Here is a 17,235-nt window from a genome sequence, read left to right on the forward strand (position 1 = left end):
GAATTAAATAATTTATGTGAGAAGTGAGCGTGGAGTGAGACCCATGAACCCAGTTCGTGTTCGGTTTCTTGGGACAAGGATCAGTTACGGTATACAATTTTGCATCAATGAACAAAAATATTTGACCGCCGAATACCATGATTGACTTCGATTGACAAATCAGAATCAAGTATTCCGGAGAATTGTGCTGTAGAGCACAACAGTCTAATTCCAGAAGTAAAAATCCCAATCATTTACTCCATAGGTGGATTGATTTTTAACGATAACTTATAAACCTCTTAAGACAGACCAACCATGAGCTTCAAGGTTGTTAATCGATGGTATATGCTTCTGTTTAATAGCGGAATTTCTGGTGAGCTATACTCTCTTTGATCCTGAAGGGAATGATCCACCAGTCAGAGAACTGCAGCGAACAAAGCGCGCCAAAAGAGCTCTGCAGAAACTGTCCATTTCCATGACGCACTGTGAAGGATGCAGTCGAGTCACTCTCCAAACACTCTCAAACTACTTGTATATTTGTATATTTCTGAATATTTTGCAATAAAATTAAGATGTTTTAGATAATTGCATTCGCAATGCTTTACGGGATTGTAGTTCAGTCCCTCATTAAAGATCATTAAAGTCCTTAGTCTTATACCTTTGTATTTTTCCTTCAAATCAACTTTGTGACGTTGTGATTCACCTCTGAGCTGGTTCATGGCTTAGAACTCTTTTAGGAAGGATTTTATAAAATTCCTATGGAGAAAATGTATAGGGAGCATACTTCGGAACCATGACAGCTGAAAAAGTGGCCAGGTAATGTTAAGCTAAGTTAAGGTTAGTTGTTTGTCAATTCCTTAACCCTGTAAGTATAAGCAATAGCCATTGAAAACACCACTAATAAGAGTTTCAAAGAGAAATTTAATTGACAATTTATGATTTAGTGACACTGAAGTCAAGATGGAGGCATATTTACATTTACATTTATGCATTTGGCAGACGCTTTTATCCAAAGCGACTTACAGTGCCCTGATTACAGGGACAGTCCCCCCTGGAGCAACCTGGAGTTAAGTGCCTTGCTCAAAGACACAATGGTGGTGGCTGTGGGGATTGAACCAACAACCTTCCAACAACTGTAGTCCACTACACCACCACCACTCATATATATATCTTACAACCAACAGCTGTAGTCCACTACACCACCACCACTCATATATATATCTTACAACCAACAACTGTAGTCCACTACACCACCACCACTCATATATATATCTTACATTATTGGCTTGTATTATGTTATAGCCTGTTTATTCAGTGTTATTTCAAAAGGAGAGTGTGTTGAGTGGGGAGTGTAAGTGGGACATTGCACAAACGTGTATGTGTTTCAGTATGAAGGATAAATGTAATCACAATGGCGCGCATGTACACATATGATATGTGGCAGCCCTGATTTACTGCGTAATGGTCAGGTTGTGTTTTAACCCCATTTTCTCTTCCCCTTTACTCACTGATGGGATCCACCCCAGACAGAGGTAACACAAATGTCAACAGATGCTGAACTGACATGCTACGTCTGTGTGTGTTTGTGTGTGTGTGTGTGTGTGTGTGTGTGTGTTCCCACACTTCATTATTCTGAGTGTGTGGCAGCTGTTCTTCAGTCACTGTCTTTTTTATGTCAAGACACAGGATGGAAACTGTGATTGCACCACTGTGGAGTCACCTTTATTCAGAAATGTGAACCAGTTTACTGCAGAAACATCAAATACAGTGTGTTCTCAGGATTTGTCGAGCAAAATAAGTGATCACTTATAAGCAGTTACTGTTGTTATTCATTAGAGACACATTGGCTGTGTCTCGAATTGTGAGCTGCCTACCTAGAAAACATTTTGGGCATCAAAGGCAAGAACATTTGATCCCACCTATGATGCTTAAAATTGCTGTTTAGGCAGGCAACCCACCTGATTTAAATATTCAAATGTGCCAGTGAGCCCCACAAATGTTGTTTATGTAGGAAACTTGCTTAATTTATAAAGGCATATGATGCCCAACAATGCTGTTTACCCACTTGATTTTAATGTTTGAATGCATCTCTGATGCCTTAAATTTCTGTTTAGGTTTGCAACTCATTCATTTAACCATTCGAACTGCCCAAAAATGCTGGCAAATGTGCAGTTGATACACAAAAATGCTGTTTACAAAGACAAACCACTTGATTCAAATGTTCGAACCCGCCTACGATACCCAGATGTGCTGTTTATTTATGTGACCCATAATCTGAACATTTGAATGTACCTATGATGCCCAAACATGCTGTCAAGGAAGGCAGCTCACTAGGTTTTGAAACACAGCCATGTGCCGTTCTGTAAGTAACAACGATGAAATGGTTGTTTTAGCATTATAATAACACTCTTCATATTGTTTCCTCTCTTGCTCGTCTCTTGTGTGAGAATGCAGCATTGCATGAATGTACCATGTGGCATCAGTGTTAGCATGCTAGTGCCTCTGTCTGCTGCTCTGCTCACACTTTATGGAGCTCTGATCTCAAACAGGATTCAAAAGTGCCATCTTGTGTTGAAGAGAAGCAATGCTGACACACTCTATTTTTCTCTCTGGGCACCTGCAGAAGATTGCTCAGGACCGAGAGAAGTTTGCTGACGAGGACAGCATCTTCTTCACACTGGGAGAATGTGGACTCATCTCTTTCTCTGACTACATCTTCCTTACGACCGTCCTCTCCAGTGAGTGTATCTGAGTGACTTCCCAAGAGCATTGTCTTTTACTCAAAGTAATTTCTAAAATAAAATAACTTTTTGTTTATGTTTTACTGGCCGATATGAAAGTACGGTCTTGGACTTTGCTAACTCCCTTTGGCAGGATGTGGTCTCCGTAGTGCTCTCCTTCCTGGAGAGGGAAGAGCACTTCCCAGCGCTATTCTAGAAAAGTACCTATTAGCGTTGATGCAGCCTCATGCAAAAGCAAGTGTTAGCAATGCCATTGAAGAAATGCTCTATTAGCAGGCATTTTTGTTGCAGATAAATCATTCATTTCGCAAACCTTGAGTTGCATTTGAATCTATTATACAGTGCCAACATATTTTTTTTATGCCACTAAAATATTTGGTGCTTATTACTTCTGGATGTATGGAAACTTTTTTAATCAACACAGTAACGATTTAAAAGAGTTCTGATTTTGATGCACCTGTTTTTAAACTTTTATACGTTTTCTATGTTTCGTCCCCTTTGCAGCTCCTCAGAGGAACTTTGAGATTGCCTTCAAGATGTTTGACTTGAATGGAGATGGAGAGGTGGACCTTGAGGAGTTTGAGCAAGTAGGTGAACACAGACATTCAAAGACACTTTTTAGTACAATAGATAAACTCGTTTAAATGAAAATGTTCTGAAATAAAGCTGCTATACACTCACTGAGCAATTTATTAGAAACACTATGGTCCTATTAAAGTGCCTGACGTGGTCATCTGCTGTTGTTGCCCATCCGCCTCAAGGTTCGACATGTTGTGCATTCTGCTCACTACAATTGTACAGAGCATTTATCTGAGTTACCGGGGGAGGGAAAAACAAAACAAAAAAGAGGAGAGGGAAAGGGCAAGGCGGAGCGACAGTGAGAGAGAGAGAGGAGAGAGAAAAAAAACTTGCTCGCCGGTTTCCCAGACTTGCTTGCGGTTTCCCAGACACACCGTCGCCTGGTCCTCGATCACCCCTCCACACACTGGCGGACGACAGCCGCTTCTCCCCGGGTGGACTGGAGCGAGTCCTCCGACCCCTGGCGGATGGAATGCCCCTCCGAGTTTTGGCGGCCGGTAGGGAACACCTCCTCCCCTCGCGGACGGCGGACATTCTTCTGCATCCAGGCGGTCGGCAGCAACTCCTCCGTCCCCCGGCGGATGGCCGCGGCTGCTCCTTTGGGTGGATGGCAGTGGTGAGGACTCCAAAGCGCATCCCTCCTCCTTCCCGGGCTTCGGCACCAATGTAACAAGGTTTAGGTTGGGAAAGGTGGAGGCGGGAACCGGCTGAACCTTCAAAACAATATTTAATTTAAACAAAAAGACACACAACACAAACACACAAGGCGGCTGCATGTGTCTCTCTCTCTCCCGAACTGCCGCGTTGCGCTGCATTCATCCCTCTCCTCAGCTGATTAACCCAATTGGGGGCCGGTTGTGCGTAGTCACGGCCCAGCCCCGCCCTCCTCCTCGTCACACTAGGGTTGGAAATTGTAAGGAATTTTACAATTCTGGTTCTGATTCCTCTTAACGATTCCAGTTCCTAAACGGTTCTAGTAATGATTACACAATATACTGTAGTTCATTAGGCTAAAAGCATACTTCAGGCAAGTACACGTATGCAGATGAAAGCGCTTGGCTGACGCATTGCCAACTCATCTGGTTTAACAGGCGTTACATGCATTACTGTTGCAGTTACAAACCTCAGTACTCAAGGGGGCGATAGAGTTACCTTCAAAGTTTGTGCCATAAAGCCAGATGTGTTGTTATTCATGAACGTTGCTATAAAGATATTCACTTTAATTTACTTGCTCAGTGATGTTCTCTTCAAACTGTTGCTCGATAGTTGGCTCGAAAGAAAGAACTCACCGTTCACGTACTTGCGTAAAGTGTGTTTCGGCTTTTAGTCGAACTGTAGGTTGTTTACATTTGCCAAGCAACGTAGCTACTTGTTAGCGTTTTTCATTATTTTACTACAGCTTCAAACATTGCTCATCCAACCAGAATTTAATTATCTGCATTTAAAGTGTCTGTTTTATGAAGCAAATTTTATTCGTAACATCAAATACAGTCTTTTACAACTGCAGATTTGGAAATTCTGCAGTTAAATTCAAAGGAATACATAAAAAATTGCTTGATCTCTACTAAGAAACACTGCTGAAATGATTAATTAAATAGCAGAATTTGTACAGTCATGGATTTATTGATGCTTATCTTTAGCTGGTGTCCCAGAACTGGTCATAAATCACTCCTAAACAACACACTAACCTTATTCCCAGAGAACTACAGGAGCTAAAGGCCCTTGGATGTCCTAGTGACAGTGACCCAGTTCCAATGACCCAGCAGAACCTTCCTCAGTCACGGGACACCTGAACAATTAGACTTTCACCCAGAAAAGAAATCCTTGAATTTGTCTCAGAGCTCTTGTTTTGTAGACAGTTACATTCTGGAAGTGTTTTGGGAAAATTATAGAAAGCAAAGTTCACTGTTCTCGTCTGTGGATTTCCACTTTAGTTCTGTGTTACATCAGTGAATTGTAAAACATACGTTTTAAAACGAGATTTATTTAAGGATTCCTGAAGAGGTTTATACATTTTTCTCTCTTCTTCTCCTTCTGCTTCTTATACATCACCTCCTTTTCATCCTCCTCCTTTTTCTCATTGTCCTTTTTTTCCTGCTTCTCCTCCTCTTTTTTCTTCTCCCCCTCCTTTTACTCCTCCTACTTCTCCTCCTCCTTCTCTTACTTCTCCTTCTACTACTACTTTTACTCCTCATTCTTCTTATCCTCTTTCTCTTTCTCCTCCTCCTCCTGCTTCTCGTCCTCCTCCTCCTCCTCATTTGTGTGCTCATCCATCTTTTTCATCTCCTTTTCCCTACCCTCCTTCTTCTTCTTCTTCTTCTTTATCTCATTCTTCTCCTGCTTCTCCTCCTCCTTTTTCTTTATTTCCTTCTTATTTTCCTGCTTTTCCTCCTCCTTTTACTCCTCCTACTTCTCTTTATTCTTATCCTCCTCCTCCTACTTCTTCTTCTCCTTTTATCTCCTCGTTCTTCTTATCCTCTTTCTCTTTCTCCTCTTTCTCCTGCTTCTTGTCCCTACTTCTCATTTGTGTGCTCCTCCACCTTTATTTCTTCTCCTCCTTTTCCCTCTCCTTCTCCTCCCCTCCTCCTGTTTATCCTCATTCTTCTTCTCCTGCTTCTCTTCCTCCTCATCCTATTTCTCCTTCTCCTCTTCCTTCTTCTTGTTCTTCTCCTCCTCCTCCTGCTTGTCCTTCTCCTTCTTCTTTCCCTACTTATCCTCCTCCTCCTTGTTCTCGTTCTTCATCTTTCCTCTGTCTCTTTGTGTTTTTGCAGGTTCAGAGCATCATTCGCTCTCAGACCAGTATGGGGATGAGGCACAGAGATCGCTCCACCACAGGAAACACCCTGAAAACCGGAGGCTGCAGTTCAGCTCTCACCACCTACTTTTTTGGAGCTGACCTGAAGGGCAAACTCACCATCGGCAGTTTCCTGGAGTTCCAGAGGAAATTACAGCATGACGTGCTTAAACTCGAGGTACAGGGGGTCGAGAAAGAGAGAGAAAAGGAAGGATAAGTGTAGACTACATATAATAGATGACCGAAAAATAAATAGAGTTTGAAAGTTGTCTGCTCTCTAATGGAAGCGCAGTCTCAGGGGACGTTAGGCATCATTTCCTTTTGCTGCCTCTTTCCACAGAGAATATAGTGTGCTTTCCTGGAAATGAGAAGGCATTAATCCAAATTCAGTGTTAATGTGAGGAGATGGGCTCAGATATTAAAGATAAGTAAAGAAAGAAATGTTAATAAGTAAAAAAAAAAAAAAGAAAAAAGAACCCTGCTGAGAAAAACTTCTTAAACCAGCTTTGGCTGGTTTGCTGGTCTTAGATGGAATAAGCTGCTCTAACTGGTCTAGTGCTCAGCTGCAGTTGAGTCAAGCTGTCTGATAGTCTCCTAGCTTGAGCAGCTGACAAGTACCCAAAACCACTCTGAAACCATCAAACAGACCAGCCTGGAAGAACGAACAAACAAATGAACAAATGAACGAGCGAACGTGAGAACAAATGAACAGACATCAGAGGGGTTCACATGACAAAGCTATCAAGGGCTGTAGAGCAGTTGACAGCAGTCTGGACAGAGTAAGTGTGACGTAACCTCCTCTGTGTCTGAGAGAGTGTCAGTGCTTTAGGCAGCTGCTGTCTCTGAGACCTTCTCTCTCTCTGTCTTGATCTGCTCTTTGAGATATGTGCTGAGGCAGCAGCTCTCTCATCTGGCAGATAGTCCACCTTCTATCTGCTAACAGCTCCCAACAGGACACTCTTACCTCAGCTTTTATATCTAAAAATTACAGAGACCAAATTAAGCGTTTTCACAGCCCTGAAGTGAAATGTACTTTGGCTAATGCAGTATATCCCCTTTAAAGGATTTTTTTTCACCCAAAAATGAAAATGCTGTCATTATTTACTCTGCTTCTTGTTGTGCCAAACCCATGTTACATTCTTCCATGTAACTGCTACTTTTCAAAACAACAAAAGTGGATGGTTACCACGACTGTCAGGCTCCAAAGTGGACAATAAATGTATTGTAAAAGTAGTCCATATGACTTGTGCACTATATTCCAAGTCATCTGAAGCCATACAATAGCTTAATGTGTGGAACAGTTGAAATTTAAGTTATTTGCAAACATTCGTGCCTTCCTCCCTAACTTTTAATGCTTGTTTATGCTTAAAACCTGGTGCATTCATGAGATAAAGGTGAATAGATGATGGCAAAATGTTAATTTTTTTTGTTACCTATCCCTTTAAATGAACCTTATGGTATAACTCTGATGCATTCCAATAAGAGAGAGCTATTCGACTTTTGCTGTCAGCTAACTTTTAAATTCATTAAGCTTTTGTGACCTGGCACAGCTGAACCCATGCTTAAGTATTCAGTCAGACATGCATTGTAAATTACGTATATTGACCAGCTAAGCAGAGGATTCACTTCTGATGCCATTATTCAGCACTCCCTGTTTATGTGTGTGTGTGTGTGTGTGTGTGTGTGTGTAGTTTGAGAGGAACGATCCGGTAGATGGCAGGATCACAGAGAAGCAATTTGGAGGAATGCTACTGGCATATAGTGGAGTTCAGTCTCGCAAACTCAAGCTGATGCAGAAGAACCTCAAAAGAATGTTCAAAGATGCTCAGGTAGGCAAACCGCCAATCTGAAAGTTCTGTAGGTTGTGTGTGGGAAATGATTATGCAAGAAGAGCACGGTGAGTTCAGGGATCTTCCATCTTTATTCCTTTTCCCATTTTCTCTCAAACACTTTGTAAGGCACGACACAACTTTTCTTCTAAATCAAAACGATCACCAATATTTTAACACCGATATTTCTTTGAAAAGTGTCTTTAGCCACACTGTAAAACTACAGTCAATTTACAGTAATTGTGAAATGCTAACATGTATTTGAAATGAAAAGTTATAAATAGTTCTGTTGTCGCTATCAAATATCAGCGTGACATACTGGCAACCAGTAAACACCAGGAGAGCATCACACACAGCAGAAATACGTTCTGATATCAAATAAGAGAGATATTTCCACTTCAAGCTCCAATACCGCTCCAGTGAGAAATCATGAGCATCTATGATTTGTTTACCGTCTTTGGCGTTTTGCTGTAACTCAAATGACTAATTATTAAGCAACTGCCTGAAGACACGGTGCGGTTATTGAAGGTTAAACTGTTATTAGTGGTATTGCGACAGACTGGGGTTCTTGCAGAATAGCGCTAGGATGAGTGGCTGATGAGAGATACATGTTTGATTGACACTGAAAGCGCACGTGTTGGAGGGAGTGAAACATAGAGCGCGTCTCTATCGCTCCACGCACCGTCGGTAGAGACTTACATTACATCATGTAAAATCAGATTTGTGTTTGCATGTTTAGATGTTGTTTCAATCATTTTTCTGTTTTTGCATTATCTTTGTCCAATCCGTGTCTTAACTGTACAGCGAGTCAGAATGACTACCGTAATGACTTTTAAAAATTGGCACATTAATATCATCCACATGTACTTCACATACATTTTTAAAACAAACCAGCATATTCATCTGAATTACAGCATGTCTGAAAGTGTAAATTTGCATATGCTTAGAATTACCAATAAGTCACCCTCCAGTGGCCACAGTGTCATGCTTTGAAGGCTGAGCAAGTGCTCATTCATAGTAGTAGCAGTGTATGTGTGAGTGAGTGTGTGTTGCTATTAAAAATAGATTGGCCCTGAACCTAGGCACAATAGGCCGATCACCGATCACTGATTTAAGATGAAGATCGGACAATCTAGATTGGTGGCCGATCGATGGGAACTTTGCTGAGAGCAAAAAGTGCTGTGTAAAGCAATGAAATCATTGACAATTAGAATATATTTGATTAAAGGGGTATCATCCATTTTTCAATTTTAACCATTTTCCACCCAATCTGTGGCCTTTCTATGCTGCTGTGCCTTTAAGAAATGCCCGCCTTTGCATGTGAAATGAGCAGTTGTTCCACTCACACACAGGCAGCGGGTTTGCTGTCAGGTACAAGTTTGTAACTGCCCCATCCTTCAATCACAGCCTCTTTGTGAAGCATACGTTACATTGTGACAAATTCACAAACTGTTAAGATCAGGCTGAAATGATCAGGGACCTTGTTAAAATAATTTTTAGCTTCTTGTTCTAATGTTGGGATTCTCCATAAGGATATGCAGAGCGGCAGGTGCTACACAGCCAGGCGCAGCACAAGGTTTGACAAACAATAAATGCATTTTTTGGACTGGAGTTGAAGTTTTAAGTTCTGAAAGTTACAGCATGTTTTCATAGTACATCAAGCTCTTTTATATCAAAAGATCTATGAAATCGTATTCCTCATTAAATGACCCGTTTAACCTTGTGCAAGCCCGTGTCCTCATGGGCGTACATTGTGTTTTGTCTTCACTATATGCTAGGCATCATTTAATTTCATTTAAACAGACTGGTCTCAGTTTAGGACAATGTGGGCTGTCATTTAAGGGTAAAACTTTCGATTCACAGAGTCATATCACAAAACAACATGGTGCAGATCTCAGTGAAATTTGTCTTTGGGAGAAACGGCAACAAAAATACATCTGGTAAGTAACCTCATTAAGTTGTATTAAAGAGAAAATCTCTAGTTTCATCCAGTATGCCTTTCAAATAATTTCAGCGATTTATCGTGAAACAGCACACTGTTAAACACAGTGACCTTCAACGAGGACTGTAGGACTAATTTACCTTAGAAATCCAATATTCACTGTTCATTATCACATTGAGAATCAAAGGGTTCATCCAAAAGCTGGAAAATGTTGCTTTCAGAGGCTGTATACAGAGTTAGGATGAAAATAAGGTGCCTTTCAAACTGTTCTGAGACCAGTGCAGACAGACAGCACACTGGAGGTTAAGCCATTCACTTTTTAGGGAGCAAGGGAGCATCCTATAACTTTCATATGCAGAATGCATTCATTCCTGACTTCATGTTTGGACCACTCAACATGTTTGACATGGACAATGATAATCATTACTTAGATACAGAATTTAAGATGTATAATTTTTTTTAACATGGTTGGCAGCTATTGGAAGATGCTGGCCATTACTTTGAATCAGAATTAATTATGCTAATTTCTGATTGGTAAAATGCTTCAGCACTGGCTAGCACTTGTTTGCTTGACTGTGCATTGAGATTTTGTTGCCAAAGTAGAAGAAAGTGTTGTAACATAAAAGTCAAATTAAGTCGAATAATTTATTTGTATAGTTTTTTATTTGTGCTTTTCCCAATATACGTTGTTCTAAAGCAGCTTTACAGAAAATCAGCTTTAATGTCTGTATGAATAACCAACACTCCTAGAAACATTATAAACAATTTGATAAAAAAAAAGAGCTGACTTTCTATAGCTTGGCATTAGGCATGTAACGATACAGAAATTTCACTATACGATGCAATACATGCACCCACAAATGTTCTGGTATTGTATCTTTTAAATCATTAATGACTCAGCAGTGTCTGATATTGGCAAGAAAAATCAGAGCTCTATAATAAAGTAACTTAAACAACAGCACTGCATTTATTTAGTTTGATTGTAATGAGGAAAAACTCATATGAACTCACAATTTTCACGTTTGTCAACACTCAAGTCATTTATATTTGTATAGCACTTTTCACAATACACCGTTTCAAAGCAGCTTTATAGAAAATCATGCCTTAATGTCTTAAAGCCCCCAGAGAGCAAGCTAAAGTGACTTTAGCAAGGAAAAACTCCTTTCAGTGTTATTTAGTGGTGAAAAAATAAAACTTGAGAGGAACCTGACCTCTGGTTTTACGATATTTGTGCATAATCCAGTATTATTTAGCGGCTTGAGCAAAAATGTATTGGCACACGTAAACTTTTTACCCTCTTCATCCAGTGACACGCTCAGTGTTGTCTGGGAGAGGCGCAACTTTGCTGCAGCTGTGTTTCCGCATCGCAAATCCGCTGATTTGTGCAATATCGGCGTAAGTAAAACGACATGTTTGATGTACTGTAGCGCTGGTACATGACACCGTTGTTTGTGAGATTCAACAAGCTGTAACGCTACAATCTACTTGGCATTTGCCATCGATCTTCTCGTCTATGTACTGTAGAGCTGTTGCTCTGTTGTCCTGTGAGCGCTCAGAGTGGCCTCTCCGGGGAGGAGACTGTTCTGCACCTCTCAACGTTGCGCTGCTTGGTTTTAATTACACTATAATGTGTTTATGTATCGTACAATACATATGGTATTGTATCGTGGGCGTCGTATCGTACGATACAATACAATACGGTATTTTTTCACACCCCTACTTGGTATTATTTAAAATTTTACAACTTAGGCCCACTGTCTTATTAATCAATTTGTCATAGTTGGTCATGCAAGTAAATATATCCAAAAGCCTGTTTTCTAGCTCAGAATGGATTTTTTTTTTGTATTGTTAAGGTTTTATTTGCAATGTACATTTGTTTTTCTTTTTTTTCTTCAGGACAACTACTGTATTTTTTGGAATATAAGTCAAAGAAATGTTCATCATCTGAAAGGTCCTGCGACTTATAGACCAAAGCAACTTATATACATAATTTATGCGTAACTGATGTCAGCTGGTCAAACACATGCACACCAAAACAGATGAAAACATCAGTTATAGAGGCGGTAGAAGCGTTTTAAAGTTGCCAATTCAGTATATTTTCCATTACAAAGTACTTTATGCAACCAGTTTCAATATTTTGTCCATCATAACATTATTGTTCTAACGAACTCTAGTCCACTGTCAAACGCAACTCCTCACATGCCCACAAAATGATGCTTCATCATCACACTTGTAGTAAAAACATTCAGTCAGTGAACCGGACAATTAATGCACAGCATAGAGGGTAATATATCAGAAATATCCACAGATAGACAGTCACTAACTTTAATGAATGAATAGAATACAACAGGTGTATTGTTTTACTCAAAGACTAAAAGCTGTGTATTTGTGCACAGCATAGAGTTACAGATGTTATGAACAGATGTGGCTTACTTTGTTTCTCTCATGAAACATAAAGAGAATATGAGAAACTGTTACGTACGATTACTAAAAGCAAATTCTCCCGTTTAAAACAAGCTCAAAAACACTGTGATATGATGTGTAGATTCTCTGTAATCTTCACGGAGCGCATCGGTTTGACATCTGAACCGGTCAAGGAGCTCTAAAACCAGGTTATTAACTTTGTATGTCTTTCTTTTGACTTTGGGGTGAAATATGACCCAGACATGTTCTTGACAGGATTTTTGAGATTCACTCAATTACACTAATTTCGGAGTGTAAACATTGCGTCAGCCACTTACATTTACATGAGAGCACTACAGCGCACTGGAGTAGGAAAACAGTTTTATCAGTAGAGATATTTTCTGTGCGTGTCTCTCTTAAACACTCTCTGTAATTATGCTTGTTAAAAGGATTTAAAACTATATTTGCAAACAGCATGTTTTTCCCAGCTCTATTTGAGAGCTAATATTCATCTCTCCTCTAAATGAGCTCAATAAACGAACGTGTCATTAAAGAATTTAACTAAATTAATTGCTTTATAATAAATTTGTCCCTCTCTTTTTCTCTCTGGTTGTAGGGTATCACATTTGAAGAAGTGGAGAACTTCTTCACCTTCCTGAAGAATGTGAATGACGTGGACACTGCATTGAGTTTCTATCACATGGCGGGCGCCTCTATAGATAAAGGTACAAACACTCACACATACACAATCCCTCAACTCTACTGTAATCTCATCCTCAAACAGACCACACACAGACTATTCATGGACAGCCTAAATGTCACATGAAGAACACAAACCATGGTTGGTCTCTTGACCAACCAAACAGTCCCTTCCTGTCTAAGTGGGCTGTTCTTGGTCAGGATAGGCTGAGAAGTGTACCAGATTACTTGCCGATCATCAAAGAGTTGGCCCTGGTTGACTTGCTTTGTAATGAGAGAATTCCCAGTTCTGATCTGCATAGTGCATCATCTGTTTCTCTCTTCCTCCTCTCTCACTCCCACCATCAGCAGAGCCACTGGTCTGTTAAACACTCCACCATTTGCATCCCATTTCACAGCAGCTGGCGCTCTTCCAAGCAGTACTTAAATAATCTTCTACATTCTCACTGACTTTTCTCACACACATACATACACACACACACACACACTCCTCTATCTTGTTCCTGCACTCTTTCAGGCAATGCTATAAGTCTCCATCTTGAATTGTCCTTCCCATCTAAATTCATTCCTGTCCTTCAAACAAGAGCAGTCTGCATGTGATTTCTGTGCGTGATTACAGCCTACTGTACATTATCAGTTGTTATACATGTGCAGAGACAACTAGACATTTACATTTCTGAATAAAATGTGAAAAAAGTGTGTCTGTGCAAAACGTACCACAATGCTAAGGCGTTGCTATAAGGTTGCAAAATAAGTTGTTCTGAGTGGTTGTTAGCATGTTTCCCCTTACAAAAATCGAGAGTTCATGGCAAATTTGCCGCAAACTTGCCGCAAATTCACACCTGATCATTTTCACATGCCAATGAGCATTGCTGCAAACTTGCGTTAAATTGTCGATTGTTGCCAAAGGTTCACCACTGGTGAAGAGCTGCAAACTTCTGGCAAACATTTGCAGCGAATTACAAGCTCATTTGCATGTGAAAATAATGAGTGGCAAATTTTCGGCAAGTTTGTGGCTAGTTTACCAGAACTCTTGAGTTTTTGTCAGGGGCTAGATGATTACTAAGGTGCTCTCAGTGGTTGCTAGCGGGTTGTTATAGCGTGTTCTGAGATAAAGGGGTTGTTTGAGTGGTTGTTTGTTAGCGTGTTGCTTTATGGATGCTAAGAAGTGGTTGTTAGCATGTTGCTATATGGTAAGGTGTTCTGAGTGGTGTTAGCTTGTTGCTATACATTGCTAAGTTGTTCTGAGTGTCCTTTTAGTGTGTTTCTATGTGGATGCTAAGAGGTGGTTCTTAGCATGTTGCTATATGGTAAGGTGTTCTGAGTGGTTTTAGCTTGTTGCGATACATTGCTAAGTTGTTCTGAGTGTCCTTTTAGTGTGTTTCTATGTGGATGCTAAGAGGTGGTTCTTAGCATGTTGTTATATGGTTGATAAGGTGTTCTGAGTGTTTTTTGCTTGTCACTATACTGATGCTAAGGTGTTCTTAGTGGTTTTTAGTGTGTTTCTATGTGGATGTTAAGGAGAGGTTTTTAGCCTGTTGCTGTACGGTTGCCAAGGTGTTCTGAGTGGTTATTAGCCTGTTGCTAAGTGGTTGTTAGCGTGTGTTTCTGAGATAAGGTGTTCTGAGTGGTTGTTTGTTAGTGTGTTGCTGTGCGGATGCTAAGCAGTGATTTTAGCATTATTTCTAATAATGGTCTTTAGCTTGTTGCTATTTGGTTGTTAAGGTATTCTGAGTGTTTTTAGTGTGTTTCTATGTGGATGCTAAGAGGTGGTTCTTAGCATGTTGCTATATGGTTGCTAAGGTGTTCTGAGTGGTGTTAGCTTGTTGCTATACATTGCTAAGGTGTTCTGAGTGTCATTTTAGTGTGTTTCTATGTGGATGCTAAGAGGTGGTTCTTAGCATGTTGCTACATGGTTGCTAAGGTGTTCTGAGTGGTGTTAGCTTGTTGCTATACATTGCTAAGGTGTTCTGAGTGTCATTTTAGTGTGTTTCTATGTGGATGCTAAGAGGTGGTTCTTAGCATGTTGCTATATGGTTGCTAAGGTGTTCTGAGTGGTGTTAGCTTGTTGCTATACATTGCTAAGGTGTTCTGAGTGTCATTTTAGTGTGTTTCTATGTGGATGCTAAGAGGTGGTTCTTAGCATGTTGCTATATGGTTGCTAAGGTGTTCTGAGTGGTGTTAGCTTGTTGCTATACATTGCTAAGGTGTTCTGAGTGTCCTTTTAGTGTGTTTCTATGTGGATGCTAAGAGGTGGTTCTTAGCATGTTGTTATATGGTTGATAAGGTGTTCTGAGTGTTTTTTGCTTGTCGCTATACTGATGCTAAGGTGTTCTTAGTGGTTTTTAGTGTGTTTCTATGTGGATGTTAAGGAGAGGTTTTTAGCATGTTGCTGTACGGTTGCCAAGGTGTTCTGAGTGGTTATTAGCCTGTTGCTAAGTGGTTGTTTGCGTGTGTTTCTGAGATAAGGTGTTCTGAGTGGTTGTTTGTTAGCGTGTTGCTGTGCGGATGCTAAGCAGTGGTTTTAGCTTTTTCTATATTGTTGTTAAGGTTTTCTGAGTGGTCTTTAGCTTGTTGCTATTTGGTTGTTAAGGTATTCTGAGTGTTTTTAGTGTGTTTCTATGTGGATGCTAAAAAGTGCTTCTTGGAATGTTGCTATATGGTTGCTTAGGTGTTCTGAGTAGTGTTTAGCTTGTTGCTATACGGTTGCCAAGGTTTTCTGAGTGGTTGTTAGCTTGTTGCTATTTGGTTGTTAAGGTATTCTGAGTGTTTTTAGTGTGTTTCTATGTGGATGCTAAAACGTGCTTCTTGGCATGTTGCTATATGGTTGCTTTGGTGTTCTGAGTAGTGTTTAGCTTGTTGCTATACGGTTGCCAAGGTTTTCTGAGTGGTTGTTAGCTTGTTGCTTTACAGATGCCAAGGAGTGGCAGAGATCGGATCAAAGTTAGCCACGCAAAATGGAAAATGCTGTCTATCAGGAACTCACTGATCCTTTTGAATACAAAAGAGGCTTTTCATCAGCTTGTCATGTTTTGGTATCTTTTTCTCTTCTAATATGTTCTGATCCTGAGGCCGTGTCTGGAAGGAAGCTGGACGCCTTGTGACTGACTGTGATGGATCCTCACTTGTTTCTCCCTGCCTTGTCTGGTTACTCTCCCACCAGATGGAACAACTGTTCACTTGCCCCCCCACTTTCCTACTTGTTCTGGCATTGTGATGACATTTTAGGTTGTGCAGACATTGCCAGTTATCTTTGTTTAACCGTCCATCCACTTAACCCTGTTAATATTTTGACAGGATGTACCATGGACTTGGCATTGAGATTCAACATCAGATCAGCTTCACATTTGATATTTTGTCAATTATTTTTACATAACCTTTCTGTTTTTTTTATAAATGATTCCAAGTTCAGTCATGAAACTCTACATATCACAAGCTGATAGGTCCTTTGACATGTTATGTGGTAGCCAATCGACTAGCATACTCTTTCTTTGTCTAACATTTAAATAGCCTCAGTCGTTTGCAAGTACAGTAAGTAGGGTTTACTGCAGCACACTACAAGGGTTTTCTCTTTGAAACCCTCCTCCTTCCCAGCACCACATGACGAGATCTGATTCAAAGGGATTGCATGTATGTCTAATTGTGTCAAATTTAAACCTGGAAACAAAGTTTTTGGATTCTGAAATATTGAAACAAAGAAAATGTATGACGCAAAATGAATAAGAAAAGTTTATGCAGTTAATTTGGTCAATGTCACAAATTTTCTTACATTTCATTAGTGACCTAGAAATCCTGTGATGTTCCCTTCATGTTCTGTCAAAATGTTTGTTTTAATTTAAAAAAAAAAAAAAACAACCAAAAACTTTATTTTCAGTTTGAAATAACATTTGGACTCAGGACTTCACTGTATATATTTTAATATCAGTCAACTAAGTTCAATTGATGCAGGCTGAAAAAGCGCCCCCACTCCCTGGCTTCGTCGCCCATGTCTACCAGCATTCCTGTTCCTGGATCTTCTTCAAAGTTTCCGACAGGCTGTTCTCTCTCTCTCTATCCGTCTTTTTCTTTACCTATCTGGTGAAGCTTTCTCTGCAGGGACTGAATGTCCAGTATTGATCAAGCCCAACAAACCTCAACACAATATCAACTAATCAAACTCTGTTCATAAAGCTCCTGAGTGGGACTATACTGCTCTGTTCCTGCTCTTATTTATCACTGTACAATCTAATTCTCTCATTCTCTCTCTCTGTTCATCTCATCCCATCTCTA

The 17,235-nt window shown here is 40.1% G+C and overlaps 1 protein-coding gene and 1 long non-coding RNA gene across 2 annotated transcripts in view; both read left to right on the forward strand.

The window, feature by feature from the left end:
- LOC127413934 (calcium uptake protein 1, mitochondrial) overlaps nt 1–17,235 on the forward strand; it is a 98,228-nt gene that overhangs the window by 79,198 nt on the left and 1,795 nt on the right. The window contains exons 6-10 of the mRNA XM_051651514.1: nt 2,603–2,717; nt 3,225–3,307; nt 6,071–6,271; nt 7,785–7,922; nt 12,884–12,992. Of these exons, the coding sequence (XP_051507474.1) occupies nt 2,603–2,717; nt 3,225–3,307; nt 6,071–6,271; nt 7,785–7,922; nt 12,884–12,992 (646 nt within the window). The remainder of the gene's footprint in view (nt 1–2,602; nt 2,718–3,224; nt 3,308–6,070; nt 6,272–7,784; nt 7,923–12,883; nt 12,993–17,235) is intronic.
- On the forward strand, nt 13,008–17,230 carry LOC127413950 (uncharacterized). The gene is made up of 3 exons (XR_007892714.1): nt 13,008–14,251; nt 14,369–14,769; nt 14,891–17,230. It is a non-coding gene; the product is annotated as an uncharacterized LOC127413950 (long non-coding RNA).

This window comes from Myxocyprinus asiaticus, chromosome 23 (genome assembly GCF_019703515.2).
Source record: "Myxocyprinus asiaticus isolate MX2 ecotype Aquarium Trade chromosome 23, UBuf_Myxa_2, whole genome shotgun sequence".
Classification (NCBI taxonomy): domain Eukaryota; kingdom Metazoa; phylum Chordata; class Actinopteri; order Cypriniformes; family Catostomidae; genus Myxocyprinus; species Myxocyprinus asiaticus.